Source organism: Mycteria americana, chromosome 4 (genome assembly GCF_035582795.1).
Source record: "Mycteria americana isolate JAX WOST 10 ecotype Jacksonville Zoo and Gardens chromosome 4, USCA_MyAme_1.0, whole genome shotgun sequence".
Classification (NCBI taxonomy): domain Eukaryota; kingdom Metazoa; phylum Chordata; class Aves; order Ciconiiformes; family Ciconiidae; genus Mycteria; species Mycteria americana.
Genome location: NC_134368.1, coordinates 51,469,899 through 51,485,229, shown reverse-complemented (window position 1 = coordinate 51,485,229; position 15,331 = coordinate 51,469,899). Strand labels below are relative to the sequence as shown.

At 41.7% G+C, this 15,331-nt stretch overlaps 1 protein-coding gene across 3 annotated transcripts; it reads left to right on the top strand.

The window, feature by feature from the left end:
• Positions 1-522: 522 nt before the first annotated feature.
• Positions 523-14,241, top strand: ERI1 (exoribonuclease 1). 3 transcript variants are annotated; one of them, XM_075500529.1, is made up of 7 exons: positions 523-671; positions 1,567-1,742; positions 4,157-4,367; positions 5,734-5,817; positions 6,476-6,585; positions 8,826-8,940; positions 11,475-14,240. In XM_075500529.1, the coding sequence occupies exons 1-7, from the start codon at positions 591-593 to the stop codon at positions 11,715-11,717; spliced, it is 1,020 nt and encodes a 339-aa protein (XP_075356644.1). In that variant the 5' UTR covers positions 523-590; the 3' UTR covers positions 11,718-14,240. The 3 variants fall into 3 exon arrangements, with proteins under 3 accessions (XP_075356644.1, XP_075356646.1, XP_075356645.1); XM_075500531.1 differs by having other exon boundaries at positions 536-671; positions 1,572-1,742; positions 11,475-14,241; XM_075500530.1 differs by lacking the exon at positions 523-671 and adding an exon at positions 788-1,326 and having other exon boundaries at positions 11,475-14,241.
• Positions 14,242-15,331: the final 1,090 nt, after the last annotated feature.

Sequence of the window (15,331 nt, the reverse complement as noted above, 5' to 3'; positions counted from 1 at the left end):
TGGGGAAGAGCACGAGGCAACTTTCCTGGGCAGGGAGGCGATGGGGGCCAGCTGAATTGCTCTGGTGGCCGCGACCTGGCCACCCATGCCCCATGGGTGTCCCAGGTCCGTGTCTGGGATGCCCTGTGCAAAGTCAGGAGAGTAACATGGAAGCATAAATAAGGGGTCTGTCCAGTGCATTTTTCCCATGACATGGCCAGAGCTTCCAGAAAGCTGCTGTGACCCCCAAACCAGGAGGCTACTCCGCAAAGGCTCAGGAGGGCCGACGGCAGAAGCATGAAGGCAGAGGTGCTGCCGCAGAGAAGCGGGGCTGAGGGCTGGCGGGACCCAGGGCTGCCTTTAACCCGCCGGGACAGGAGGGGGTGAGGCAGGCCGGGCACGCGTGGGACATGCCCACGGTAACGTTTTATCCCGGACAGGGAAGGTGGGAGCCGGGGCCGGGGCCGAGCAGCTGTTCGGGTTTCACGAAGCGCGGCGGCCCGGCGAGGGAGGAGGCGGCGGCGTGAGGCGGCGGCGGTGCCGCCCCGCCGCCCAGGGGCGGGCCCCGCGCTCTCCCCGCCCCCCGACGGGCCGCCGTCCCCGCCGCCGCCATGGAGGAGCAGAAGGAGAACTGCCCGCAGGCTGCCCGCAACGAGGCGCCGGCGCCGCCCGCCCCCGCCGCCTGCCCGCCGGTGAGTGCGCCGGGGCGGCGGGAGGCGCCAGGCGGCCCCGCCGGGCCCGGGCGAGCGGCAATGGCCGCGCCGGGCATGCGCCAGCGCCCCCGGCCCGCCGCTGCCCCCCGCGCATGCGCAGCGGCCGCCCCGCGGCGCGCCCATGGGGGCCGCTCTGTCAGCCCTCCTCAGGCCTGGCTGCGCCCCGGCCCTCGCCCGGCCCTCGGTGGTTCCCGGGGCCAGGCCGGTGCGGCGGGGCCCAGCGCGGCCTGCCTGGGTGGGCCGAGTGCCGCGTTACCGAGGAGGCGCCTCCGGTGCCATGGGTCCTTCCGTTTGAGCCCGGGGCCCGGGAGGTCCCGGCGGCTGGGGCGGTGGCGGGCCTGGGGGAGGCCGGCCCCGCCGTGTGCTCGCCCCACAAAGGCTGCGAATAACCGTTTAGAGTCAAAGTGCCTTTAGTTTTTCCTCTCGATTTATTGTTTTATTTTGCACAGTATTGGACATCTATCTGTCCGTGTGTCTCAGTATAGACTGGTTAATTAAGGTACTTGGAGAAATCTCTTCCTGCCAGTCAAGGTTTTGCCAGCTCATACCGGAGAACTAACTTCTGTTGACACTGGGACAGGCGTTCAGGTTTTGTTTCTTAGGGCTAGCCTTTGGCATGACTTCAGACACGGGTGTTAGTATCCCTTTATTCTGTCTGTTGATTTCTATGAAAATGAGAAAGAAAATGGTGTTTCAGAGAGGCATCAGTATCGCTTTTCATAACCGTCTGTAAGCTAGGTCACTTGGTTTGATCAAGAGTTGAAACAGTGTGATGTTTTACTGCACTTTGGTGTCAAAACGATGTGTAAATGTCAGTGCTCTAGCTTCTTGTTTTGACCTTCTTAAATGACCTTCGCGTTTCTCTTTCTTCTAGGGTAGGCAGCATTGTAGGATCAGTGATCAAGAAACTAATGGGAAAAACTCAACTGCCAGTTCGAATGACTTCAGTGATCCGATTTACAAAGAAATTGCTGTAACAAATGGTTATATCAACAGAATGACCAGAGATGAGCTCAGAAGTAAACTTGCAGAGTTCAAGCTTGAAACCAGGTTAGACTGATTTGTAAACCTTTTGATTTATCTTTGAGAGCAGTAGAGCCATAAGGGATGATTATTTTAAAGTTAAAAAACACACCACAAAGTGAAAAGCAGACATGCCACCAAATGCCAGTTGTTTTATGTGCAGTCTTGATGCAGCTTTTGTTGTAGGATTAGCGCATGTGATCCTGCTTAATATGTTATCAGAAATGTGCGCTCTCTCAACTGGTAACACAAAGAAACGAAAGAATATGTAACTGTAGGTTACTTCTCAACATGTTTTTGGTCAAGGGGGAAAGATAGGTCTGAAAAAATGCAAGGGTTCTCAGGTGGTGTTGCAGACCTTCAGTGTATAGAAACTCGCTTCAGAACTTTTATTTACTTTTCAGTATTTTTATTTACTGTACCCAGTACAGATCTGATATTGGCTAGAACTTCTGTGGTGATAGGGCTCGGAATTTAATCAGTTCAGAGGACAGGTACCTTTAGATGGAGAGTTTGCTAATCTGAGTAGATGAGGTAGAATAATGTGAATAGCTGAATGTACTACAAACTGGATTTGTGCTTATTGAGGAGGAGGAGGAAAGGGCTAGGTATATGAGAGAGTGGTTCCTGCTCTGTCAGAAATGACCTGCAAGACCCTTTGATATTGCTGTGGCCAGACAGATTTGAGATGTTGAGAAGAAGGTCAACTGGGAAAAACAAAGTGTATTGTTTCTGTTGGCAACAGTTACGAGGAAGTAGTGGTGGTGGTGGGGAGTTAGCAAAGTGAGAAGCTACTGCTCTGGAGGAAGAGGGAATTTGAAAGGTGAGATGGAGTCTGAAAGGAGAAGTCTAGCTTTCTAGAGAAGAAGGCAACTGTAGGGGAGAGGATGTTCAGAGAAAAAAAAAAGGAACAGACGTGTTTGAAAAGAATAAAAGGAAAAAAAAAAAAGAAAAAAAATGCTGTGGGTGGGAAGTGCAGCCTGCCACCTCCACCCCGTCTGTCTGCAGATGTTCTGGCTGCATGTTTTTTTTAATTCCTCCTTTGGTTAAATGAATTTGGCTCCTCAGGAGGAAAAAGTTTCATGATAAATTTTTTAGTAAAACAGGTTAGATTTGTACAGCTATTCAGCAGTTACTCTGATTTAAAAATAAAAAGCAGAATTCAAATAGTAAATTATGTTTGTGGTTTCCTCCTAGTTTTTTAATTTTCTATTTGTGTTTTTTATCCAGTTGTAAATGCAGAAAGTTTTAAACTTTTCTTTTTAGCTGAGCTAGACTTCTTTTGTCAATGTATTCAATTAAGTTGGTCAGAATATGTCTTACATGTAAACAAATAGTGCATCACCTCTAATGCAGTGAATTGAGCAGGTTGCCACACACCATCCTTTCCCTTGGGGTTATTTTGATAGCAGATCGTCTCCTCTTTCAACTTCTTTTATAGGTTTGATGAAGAAAAAGGTAATTTTTCCCTCCATCAGTTCCCATAGTGTTTCAGCTTTGAATGAACTGGTCATTGAATTAAACTAGATAACTCTTTTTCCACTCTGGTTTATTTGTCTGTGTTTGCAGAAGAGGCTGACGTTCTCAAATGCAGGTTTAGTAGTCTGATTCCAGTTTTTCCTTGTGAATCAGTAGGCTACTTTTCTGATAATACCACTTGCTACAAGTAGCTCTTACAGCTTCTGTGATTTCATTTGCAATGTGTAATTTTAAAAATAACTTCCTTTGAATAATAAATTATCCTTGTTTATTGAGCTCTGGTTTGGTACATGGCAGTTCTGGCACCTGCACTTGCATATTATAATGTTTGTATTAAAAAGATGCAGTAAGTAACTTTAATCATTTGCCACTGTTAATTTATGTGTTAGCCACAAACTTCCTGAAAAGCAGGATCTTGACCAGGAAGTGTTTCTGACAACTGAAATCTTGAATACTTTACTTTAAGTTACTCAAGCTCAAATTTAAATTGAGACAAATTTAAAATGTGGGTGTTTTAGCTGGATTCTGCGTTATCTGTGCCACTGATACAGAAGTACCTCAGGCATCAGTCGCTTCAGGCAGAAGGCACACGGAAGTACAGGTGAAGCAGTACTGCTTCCAGGGCTGGAGGTCATTTAGGAGCAGTCTGCAAAGACTTGGGCTACTGAGTCTTGCTGAACTGGAGGTGGCTGCAGGGTGTCTCTGCACTGTGCTTTCCAGACTGTCCCCAAATATTGATATTATCTAGATGTTTTAGTTGTCAGGGGGGTATCGCAGCCTCTGCGTTATCCCAGATAATGGAGCATTAACTGTATGATAAAGTTGAATTCAGACTTCGTAAGTGTTGGTGTTCAGAATGAGGTTAATAAATTATGAACTTTGAAATGTTAAATATAGCTTCAGTTCTACAATGGTGAAATAATTATTTAAATGAGTGTGATCTTTGTCACTTATCTCTTTAGAGGAGTGAAAGACGTGCTGAAAAAGAGACTGAAAAACTATTACAAGAAACAGAAGCTGATGCAGAAGGAACCCATTAATGGAGACAGCTACTATGACTACATCTGTGTTGTTGACTTTGAAGCAACATGTGAAGAAGGAAACCCACCTGAATTCGTACATGAAATAATTGAGTTTCCTATTGTCTTACTAAACACGCATACCCTGGAAATAGTAAGTGATCTAATTACTGTGTCAGTATGCTGTTCTTTGGTGTAACTTCTTTCTTTCAGAAGGTCTAGATTAGTTTTTAGGTAGATGTTGAATTTTTTAAAATAGCAATTTTTTTTTATAAAGACCTATCCTCTGTGCCTCTTACATGCAAACAAACTTTCTTTCTGTTCTTAAAGCATGTGGAATAGATCATGCTCCTGCTGTTGACTCCCTCTACTGATATGAGGGACTTGCAGTTTCTTAGTCGTCCTGCCCCCTGCCCCTGCTTCTTTCCCTGCTTTAAGATCCACAAAGCTATTTCTAGGACTCAAGGGATTCATCATAAACAAGAATTAGCGAATTCTGTGGTCCTGTGTGAGGCAGGCTAGAAGAGACTAGTGCAGAGGTCTAGAAAGTGGGGTTGAGTGAACTCTGCTTCTTGGCGGGCTAGACTATTTCCACAATGTACCTGACAGATTGACAGGTGTGTAACCCGATTTTAAACATACTTAGTAGGCATTTGGAAGCCTCAAGTGCTCTGTTCCAGTACAGCTTTCTTTTATGAAAAACTGCTTGCTGTCTAACTGAAACTGAGTGACTCAGTGAAACGGAGGAAGTGCACGCTCCGCTGACTAATGGTTCATTTATCAAGAACTTCTAAGAGGAAAAGTATTTCCAATAATCACTGTGATGCTACATTAGAGTGTAGCTGCATGTATGACTAACTGCAGAGAGACGATTGCGCAGATTACAAAGATTGTTTTATTACCTTTAGAGTAGTGGGAAACAGTGTGTTTTTTCCTCTGTCCAAAAGGTTTTGTATAGCAGCAGGGATTTGGGGCTTTCTTTTTTCCATGAAACTTGCATGTAGTCTTCACTCTTATATACTTCTCAGTTTCCCAGAGTGAGGTCGTTGTGTTTATCTCTGATGCTGGCTTCCAGAGGTGTATGACTTGCATGCAGCCTCTGAGATGTGCGGCCGGTTGCCTGCCTTGAATTACAGGTGAACCTTTAGAGATACCACCTAAAAAACATCAGGCTTTGCTCATGCCTCTCACTTCTTTTTTCCTTTTTTCCTTACTCATGCTCTCCTTTTCCCAAATCCTCCCCTTTATTGCAGGCTGTCCTTCTCCCCTCTTACATCCACATCCTTGCTCTTTGGTGCCTACTGGCTGAGAGGAAGGACGTGTTCCTGTTGGAAAGCCATCCATCTGTCACATCGGGAATCTCATGATGGCTAGTCAGGACACTCATATTGGCTGTGGAGGTACACACTCCTTTTTGCCTCAAGCAGGGCAAGTAGCCGCTATTGCCTTTCAGCTATGGGCAAGCCAAAGAAGTTGCTACATAGTGTGCTGCTGCTGAGTGTTTGATCCTCTTACTACAGGAGGATACCTTTCAGCAATACGTGAAGCCAGAAATTAATCCCAAGCTTTCAAACTTCTGCATCAGTCTGACTGGAATCACCCAGGTAATTTGCACTTTTGTTTCTTCAGGAAAAAATATGAAAAAAAGAGATGTGGTGTTGATGTTTTCAGACTGGTAATCTTTCATGGTAATTTTTGTGTACGGCTTATTCTCTTAATCGTTATTTTGTCCCCTCTCTCCCAGTTATCACAGAATTTATTTCACTAAGTTGGTCATTTAGGTGTTTGTAAGGAGCTGTAGGGAAGAGCATTCACTTTGTAATGCATGTGGAGAAAATTAATCTTTAGCAGAGGAAAGCACCTTTTGAATTGCATCAGTTCCACTTCTAAGATTTTTATTCTAAAGGGTTTAGAGTCTTAGGGTGGCAATGGCTTGTGATCAAGTGACTTGAGCAGGAGGCTGGGAAACAAGCTCCAAGGTTGTAATCCAAGTTCAACAGCTGACTAACCTTGTTAGCTTTATAGATGCTATTTGGAGGTTGACTCTTTTAGTGGTGCTTTTGTGGTGCTTTTTTTTCAGTTTAGAAAAATCTGTCCAATTGTCTGCTTATTTCAATGTGTAATCTGTTTCTAAAGATTTTTGTGAAGCCAACTTAGTGAGTGATTTAGTGAGTGCCTCTATACCAATATAATTCTTACACTTCATGCTGGGTTTTTTTCTGAAAAAATATTCCTCACTTGCCTTTTTTTTGGTTCTCTTAGGACATTGTTGATAAGGCTGATACTTTTCCTCAAGTTCTGCAGAATGTCATAGAGTGGATGAGACAACGAGAACTGGGAACAAAGTATAGCTATTCCATGTTGACAGATGGGTATGTCCTTATGTAACCTTCACCATGATCTAAAACTGCAAAACAGTGTTTAATCCTTGTGAGAGTATTGTTAAAGGTGGATCATGACACTGCCATTTTGCCATTTTATTATAAATTTAGCTTTTGGGGAAAATCAGAAAAGCTGAACTAAACAATTTGAAATGAAGCTTAAATCCATTAGATGGCACTGTTTCTTTCCTAGCTTTCTGTATGCAACTAAATGATGAATAGACTTTTTATCCTTTTTTGTTGTTGTAATTCTCTGTTTACATCTAGTTTTCATACAGCACATAATACCTGAAAATAACATTGTGCAATTTCAGTTCTAAGCAACTCCTATGCTCTCCTGAATCCGAGGTTTCAGAGATGTGTGGTGGTTGTCTTGTATCCTATGTGTGTTAGTGTTACTGTTAAGACATCCTGCATATTTCACCAGAAAGCAATAATGGATTATGCTGTTTATCAAACAAGGAGAAATGGCTAGCACAGAAAGCTCTCTACTTTGGCTTAGAGGACTGTGGCTCTGGTGGGTCCCAGCTCTGACAAGCTTTGTGTATGAGGGATTGACTAGTCCTTGAACTGCCACCTGAACTTGCTCTCTCACAAGGTCAGCGTGGAAAATCAAGTCCCCTAATGACTGCAGAGTGAACAGATCTTGAGATCTAGATATATCTGATGCAACACTGTTCTTGTGATCTTAGCTTTGTTATATGATGAAAGATACTGTTTGAGCCTTATCTTGTATAGCACTGGCCAGGGAATTTTTCTGTAGGTGATGCTTGCTTTTTAGCTGTGAAACATTACTATTCTGTTAACATGTCTGCCTTCCTCCTTCTCTTGGAATGAGGGATTTAAGTAGCACAGAGAGTTTTTAACATTAGCCGTGTTGAGTTGCATTTTCATATTGCTATGCCTTTTGTTTGCCTGGAGTAAGTCTTCTGCTGTGCTGGATCAAAAAGGCAGTCCTGTGCTGCTCTGTCACAATGACTGTATCAGACCAAAGGGAGATGAACCCCAAAACAAAACTAGATTTTATGAAAAAAGAGCGTGGAGATCTTAGTATGACTTCCTAACACTTCTGTCAAGTAAAACACAGATAGATATTCTAGTCTATAATATGAGTGGTTTGAAAAATAATGTATCGTAGGAGGTGAATGGATACATAACAAAACCTTTTTTAACTAATCCAACTTACAAGTGGGAAAATTTTTTTTGGCCATGGGATTTTTTTCTCAAAATTCCTGAAGATTTGGACAATCACAGATCTTTTCTGGTGAAGAACCCATATCATTGAAATGTGGTTGTGTCCAGTGTGAACCATGAAGCCATTTAAAAGCTGTCACACAAGACTTGAGGTGTACAGTTTAGATCCTTGTACACCTCAAAAATAAGGAGTTAAAGTAATGTAATTCCAACTTTAATTTAAGGAACTGTGGTAAATACTGCTATTTGACTAATTTTTTACCTATGATTAGGTTTCTCTCTTTGGAAGCAACAGTGAATTAAAAAAAGAAACTGCTAGAGCAAAACTGGTGCAAGACTGGTTATGTTACTGGGCCTAGAATGTGTCTGGAATTCCCCTCCAGGGGAATCCCCTCAGTGAAATTCCTCAAGGAAAATAGGTGCAGTAAAATCTGTTGTATAGGTGAGATTGTGTAGACAGCTGCAAAAGAGGGGGAAAAAAGACTTTATTTTTAGCTTGAAGCTTACGAATTTGTTGGGGTTGTTCCCTTCAGGAAGGTGGGCTAGAAGTGCACAGGGTTATAGTTTCATCTTCTTTCCATAAAGGTCTGGTTTCCCTAAAACTAAGTGCAGTCTTGTTTCAGTAACCTACATTAAGTAGAGAGATGCATGCATACCCAAGTAATCAGGAGAATTTAAGGTGTCAGTTGCTTCCCCAAGGGCTGTGTAACAGTCTAGTTTATTGGCAGTTTTTGGAGTAGATGTGGTACGTGGAGAAGTTGGCGTGCTATCTTTTGTTTTAACCATCCTGGACCTGAAACCATCCTAGTGAAAGTCTTGCTCATGTCATTATTTGTTTTCCCCATGATTAACAAATTCATATTAAAAAATTATTTACCATGATTATAGCAAAAGAGCTTTTCCTAAACTGTTTTCCTTCTACTGACCACCAAAGAAAAGACAGGTGTTTGTGCTACAGCTGTGCAATATGTAGAACGCAGGGCATCTGAATTACATATTACTAATGTTTTTCTCTTTTTCTCTTTTGGCTTTTTCAGATCTTGGGATATGAGTAAATTTTTGAACATCCAGTGCCGTATTAGCCGTATCAAATACCCTTCTTTTGCCAAAAAGTGGATCAATATTCGCAAATCATATGGGAACTTCTATAAGGTTTGTATAGATTGTTGTTTCTCTTGCAGGAAAATTTGGTTTAAAAGTCTAGAATGTCTTGTTGTGCTTGTCATCTTTACTTGTGTAGTATAAAATTATAGTACTTAAACTAGTTGCCTGGGGCCTGATTTTCAAATGTGCTTCATGCCCAGATGTCACTTGACTAATTGAAGATCATATAATCTACTGCATTTTGATTTTAATCTTCTTTTTAAGAATCAGGAGATGCTCCATGAAGGATTGTCTAAAAATGTCATACTGGTGCTCTTAGATCAAGTGTCTCGTCTTGAAGTAGTTCAGCTGAAAAGACTCTGTATTGATTTTTCAGTTATTTTTTTCCTGTTTTCATGTAATACACTACAAAACTAATTTGCACTACTACCCTCAGGTATCTCCACTTTTGACAGTGTAATGGGAACAGAGAAAGATTAGGACGTATCTACAGTTGGATCAAATTGTCAAGAGAAAAGTAATACCAAGTTTGGTGATGGACCCTATTGCTGCTTTCTTTCACTGTCAGATTACCATAAAATGGGCTATTGGGGATTCTAGTGAATCCGTAGTCAGTCTGCACTAAACCATTTGTTTAAATGTGATTTCAGCCTAGCCGACTGTCATGGTTTAACCCCAGCTGGCAACTAAGCCCCACACAGCTGCTCGCTCACTCCCCCCCAGTGGGATGGGGGAGAGAATCAGAAGAGTAAAAGTGAGAAAACTCATGGGTTGAGATAAAGACAGTTTAATAGGTAAAGCAAAAGCCACGCACGCAAGCAAAGCAAGGAATTCATTCACTCCTTCCCATGGGCAGGCAGGTGTTCAGCCATCTCCAGGAAAGCAGGGCTCCATCACACATAATGGTTACTTGGGAAGACAAACGCCATCACTCTGAATGTCCCCCCCGCTTCCTTCTTCTCCCCCCAGCTCTATATGCTGAGCATGACACCATATGGTATGGGATATCCCTTTGGTCAGTTGGGGTCAGCTGTCCCAGCCGTGTCCCCTCCCAACTTCTTGTGCACCCCCAGCCTCCTCGCTGGTGGGGTGGGGTGAGAAGCAGAAAAGGCCTTGACTCTGTGTAAGCACTGCTCAGTGCTAACGAAAACATCCCTGTGTTATCAACACCAGCACAAATCCAAAACAGCCCCATACAAGCTACCATGAAGAAAATCAACTCTATCCCAGCCAAATCCAGCACACTGAAGATCTTCTCTTGAAGGGCTTTTTCATACTAAATGTAACCTCTAGAAAAAAGAGGTTAACATTTAATAAGAGAAGAGCTTTACTTTGTGCTGAGCAAATATTACAGGGTTACTCCATTTCTCCGTCTATTATTGTGCCTTCTCTGCATGACAGTTTCTGTTGGAAACATGCGAGAACACAGAACTTGTTAGTCCTATCGGCTTTAACCTAGACATACCTTCTTTTTCCTTCTCTGTTGAGCAGTGAGTGCTTTTTCATCAAAGGCAATGAAGATTGTAACTTGGAATGAATCAGTTTCTTTTTACTTTTTGTGACTTTTTTTTTTTAATAAATGCAAACAGTTGTAGTATTTATAGTTGCTCAGTGCTTCTGTTTAGCTATTCTGGGCTGCTGTTGAATCTGTTGTTAAGTAATAGTAATAGATAAAATTAATGACAAGGAATGTATTGTAACTTTCCTGTGGAATATCCCACAACCTGCAGGTATGTCTTCCCTGCCCAGTTTGTGGGTGTTATTACTGGAGCTGCATATTGCCAGGTTTTGGCAACTGTGTTGTCACCATTCTGCCTAGCTATTAAATCTAGTAGTATGGTGCAATATCCTGGAACTTGTCATGTCCCGTGTTCCCCCACCCCAACCACCACCACCAAGAGAGCAAACTAAAGTTTTCCTTTGAAGTTATCCTTTTGTTGTTCTTTGACCTTTCCAAACCAGAAATGTATATTTAGTAGTTAATCAAGAGAGGACTTGAGGCTTTTGCTGGTGTAGCACTTTGCATGGGTAAGTCAGTGAAGCTTCCTTGTCTGTTCATGCTGTTGGCCATCCATGTAAACATGGGCTGCTATAGGTGTCGCTGATCTGTTCCTGTGGTGTTTGGAGGCATTCAGAAACTTGATGTCAGTGAGAATCAGGAGCCTGGTTCTTCTTTAATCGCTTAGCATTTAAAAGGAAAACCAACATCTGACTCCCTCTGCAGTGCCACTTTGGGTGGTAATTCCCTTTTTATAAAGCTTGTTAAACCCAGCTAGGCCATGGCTTCTACCATTGCCAGCACTGGCACATCTTGAGCTGGTGCTGGTAATGGTGAGAGGCTTTTGAGATTATCCTGAGTCTAGACAAGATCCTGTGACTATGTCTCTTCCGTAAAAATAAGAGTGTCTGTCTCACCAAGGTGCTTTGAAGTTAAATTGTTAGTGATCTGACAAAAGGCAACATGAAAGTAGTATGTGACTTAAGTAGACTTAAAATCTGCATATGTTTCTACTGCACTGTGTTAGATTAAAAAGACTTGGTACAGAACCTAATTCTTGAATGTGGTTCACTTTCTCCATCAGGTTCCTAGGAACCAGACCAAGCTGACAATCATGCTTGAAAAGCTGGGCATGAATTATGATGGGAGACCTCACAGTGGACTTGATGACTCTAAAAACATTGCAAGGATAGCTATAAGGATGCTGCAGGATGGCTGTGAACTGCGGGTGAATGAGAGGATGCATGCTGGACAGCTTATGACAGTCTCCTCCTCAGCCCCCTTAGAGGGAGCCCCTGCTCCACAGATGCCCCGCTACAGAAACTAGCAGTTTGGGGGTTCTGCCTTAGGAACTGCTCTCAGATACCCGCTAAAGACTGTTAAGAGCTTATTAAAGGGCCACCTCTGCCAACCTGTCTGCAATGCAGAATCTGAAAGCACCTTAACTAATCGTCTCTGTTGAAATAAAGAGGAGTGTGGAAGCTCTTTGCTCTTTGAAGCCTGTGTTACAGCATTTTATTTATACTGATGATTTTTTGTTGTTGTTGTTTGCAACTTTTCTAGCAGTAAGGCTGATATGCAGAATCCAGACAAAGTGTTAAGCTTTTAAGAACATGTAATTTAAACACATGCAAAGATCGACTGGGCCTGTGCGTTGCTGTTCCACCCCAGCCTGTGGGTAGTATTTATTCACTATGCCATACTCTAATGGTATCTAGCATCTGATTATTCATTGTACACAAATAAGGCATTGCTGGAAGAACTGAAATAGCGAGTGGTCAGGCTGGCCTTTCCTGATAAGGCACTCTTCTAAGGGTTCCTGCTGGTAACTTTTTTTTTTTTTTTTACAAAGTCTAGGAGAAATGGGAGCATGTTCATCAGTTCTAAAGCAGTAGAGAAGTACTGTGTTGTTTGGTTTTCTTCTTTTTTTCTTTAAGGCATATGTTTGTCTCCTTCCACATCAATTAGAAGAGCTGTGTGTTGAATAAAAATTCCATTAATGCAGTATGATAGTAATTTATTTTAACCTGTATTTAAAAAGAGAAGGTTCTTCAGATTTTCACTTGGAAGTTCGTATCTCCTATTCCTGCTACACTCATAGCTGCACTTTGTTTAATATCACTTTTAGACACTGTCAGCCATTTGGACTTAAAAATGAGTGAAGTAAAAATAAGTTCAAAACATGCCAGATCATCAAAATTTTGTGCTATGTGGTTGTTACATAAAACAAAACAAGAAGCTTCTAGTTCATAGTTAGACATGCTCAACTATTTTTGGTACCTTCTTGTACCTCTGCCACCATGAAGCTGTGCCTTTATCTCAAAATCTAACATTAGAATATTAATATAATTTTATTAGCAAAGGCCACATCTAATTATTAACAATTTCTGCTTTCTTCCTAGGCCCCAGATAAGCTGATATTCAAAAGAGGCCAAAGTGTTAATTTGCTTTGTCTCCATGGGCTGTTATGAAGTACAACATTAATGTGATCAGCTTTGCATTAGAATGGCTTGTTCTGAAAAGCAGAATGATGTATTTTGGTTGCTCTTAGTCAAAAAAAGTTAGTTAGCTGTCCCTGTATTGTAATTCATTCATTCCTTCTGCTACTTACATTCAGGAAACAAAATAACCAATTCATAATAAAGCTTTGTTGAGAACATTCGCTGCATGGCTAATCAAACTCCCAGCTCCCCTTGCTCTTCTGACTGTTAAAGCGGATCAATGGAAACGTGAAAACTTTATTTTAAATTCATGTAAGAGAGAGAAGTATTGGTTAATTCTCAGTTGCTTCACATGTAGGAAGGAAGCAGTTTTCTTTCCACAGTCACGGATTTGGACAGCCACAACTGCTTCAGAATGATGTTCATATTTTTCTGAAAGTAAATACCTGTTCTACTTGTAGAGTTTTGTTGAACTTTAGAGTTTCCTTTCTTTCTGTGGCAATATTTGATGTATTTTCCGAAGGGTAAAATCCAAATCTCTGATAGGCTTACTCTGAAAATACCATTTATTTGTCAGCCCATATTTTGTACAAATTGTTAATTATATATTTGCTTTTCACTATAGCAACCATAGTATCCTCTTTTTTGAAGAACCATGGTAATTTACTTTTTTTGTTTCTGAGTTACTGTGGTGAATTTTTCTGTGATAAAATTGAGTCTAGCTCAGCAGATCTCCCCTTGGGATGCTGGCAGTATCATAGACTTTGTGACTAGTCTTTTATTTACAGGTCTGTAACCAGGCTCACAATCCAATGAAAAACTTCTTGTTGCAGACTATACTACAGGGTTCATAAGTGAAGAGCTGTTGTAATTTTACATCATTTATTTTAAGTACAGAGTTGTTTATTTTTGTTAAATAACTTCAAAAAGGTATTTTGAGATAAGGGTTAAATATTAATAATTGTTTTCTGTTTACTGCTTGAGTAGTTTTTTTAATCAGCGAGTTGCAGAAACCAGTGGAATCATTCCAGATACTATTTTATCTAAGTTGGATTAATGTCAAACTGGAAGCTGTAACTATTTTCACAGAATGTTTGATTCTGTACCTTTGAGATGAAGTGAATTTTATCAATGTTTGTTAGTTTACTTGAAATGTAAACAAACATTAAAATAAGTTGATATTTATTAACATGTCAGGTACTGAATTCACTCTCTAAAGCATGAGATGACTTCAGCAGTCTTGGTCTCAGCATGGCCTATGATTAGTCTTCTCTGGTGGACTAGCAACACTGCCATGGCTGGGTGGCTTAAATCTCATGAATGTGACTAGTTGATAACACTCAGTAAAGGGATAAATTTTCCTGGATGCTTTCATACTAAAGGGGAAGGTGGCATTTGAGGAAAAAAAAATATGTGGTATGGTCATTTTAGTAGTGATGCTTGTGTTTAGCCAAACCATGTTTTTTTCAGGTTGATCTCATTTGTTCGTCCGGAGAAGCTTGCTGAGTGCATCTCTGCTGTAATGAATATTTTTATTTATTAGAGGAGTCATCCCATGCTGGAAGAATTCGTTGATGACTATGTAAGAAACAATCTCCTTTTTATGCAGAAGAAAAACATGCAGACATTATCCTGCTGATATAGTAAGAGGCCTTGTTTTGTTGTTGTTTTTTTTTAATTTCACATTTCAGGAGCTGTACTTGAGCAATTCTACCACTACTGCAGGCAGCCTTTGTAAAACACTAGCAAACTTTAAACAAAGGAGTTGCAGACAAATTTCAACATGGGCACTTTCAAGTAGATTTCTTAATATGTGTTTATATGAATGCGAGAGGGATTCACAGGATCTTGGGGTTGTGTTAGAGGGGGGAAAAAAGGTTTCTCAGGCAGGTTAAAGAGCAATAACCTGTGTCTCAGTGGGCAAATGCCTGAGCAAATGTCACTAGCTACATGGGGAAGAAGAGGTCACAACAGTTTGTAGCCTCCCGTCAACCTCCTAGTGAGGTATGGCTACAGGGGCAAGTCTCAGCAGGTCAGTTGTCCATAGAAACTGCTCCTGTCTGTGCTTGTCTTATTATAAGGTAGTTCTTGTTTCCGTATTTTGTTGGAAATTAACATTACGATGAGGAGGGGGCTGTTCCCAGTGGTGGAAATAAGTAAAAAAACCTCAGTTCACCTTGAGTTCAGGTTCTTGTGCCCTTGGAGAGCTCTTAGCACTTCACTGCAGGCCTTCACTGCTCTTAGGTGACCTTGCGGAAGCAGTGTTTTTTCACCACAGCTTTGCTAAAGGACAACTAATTTCTCTTGCCCTACAGTTCTCAAGGCTGTCCTCCCTTAAGTCCTCCCTTTCCCTTTTTCTTCCACTAGTGAACTTTTGCCTCCCCTGGAAAGAAGTTTGTGCTAGCTAAGATCTTTGTATGCTCTTTTTAATCTGGGGGAAAAAAAGAACCACAGCCCTTTAAAAAGAAATTTGAAGTCTTAACCTGTGGAGGATAGGTGT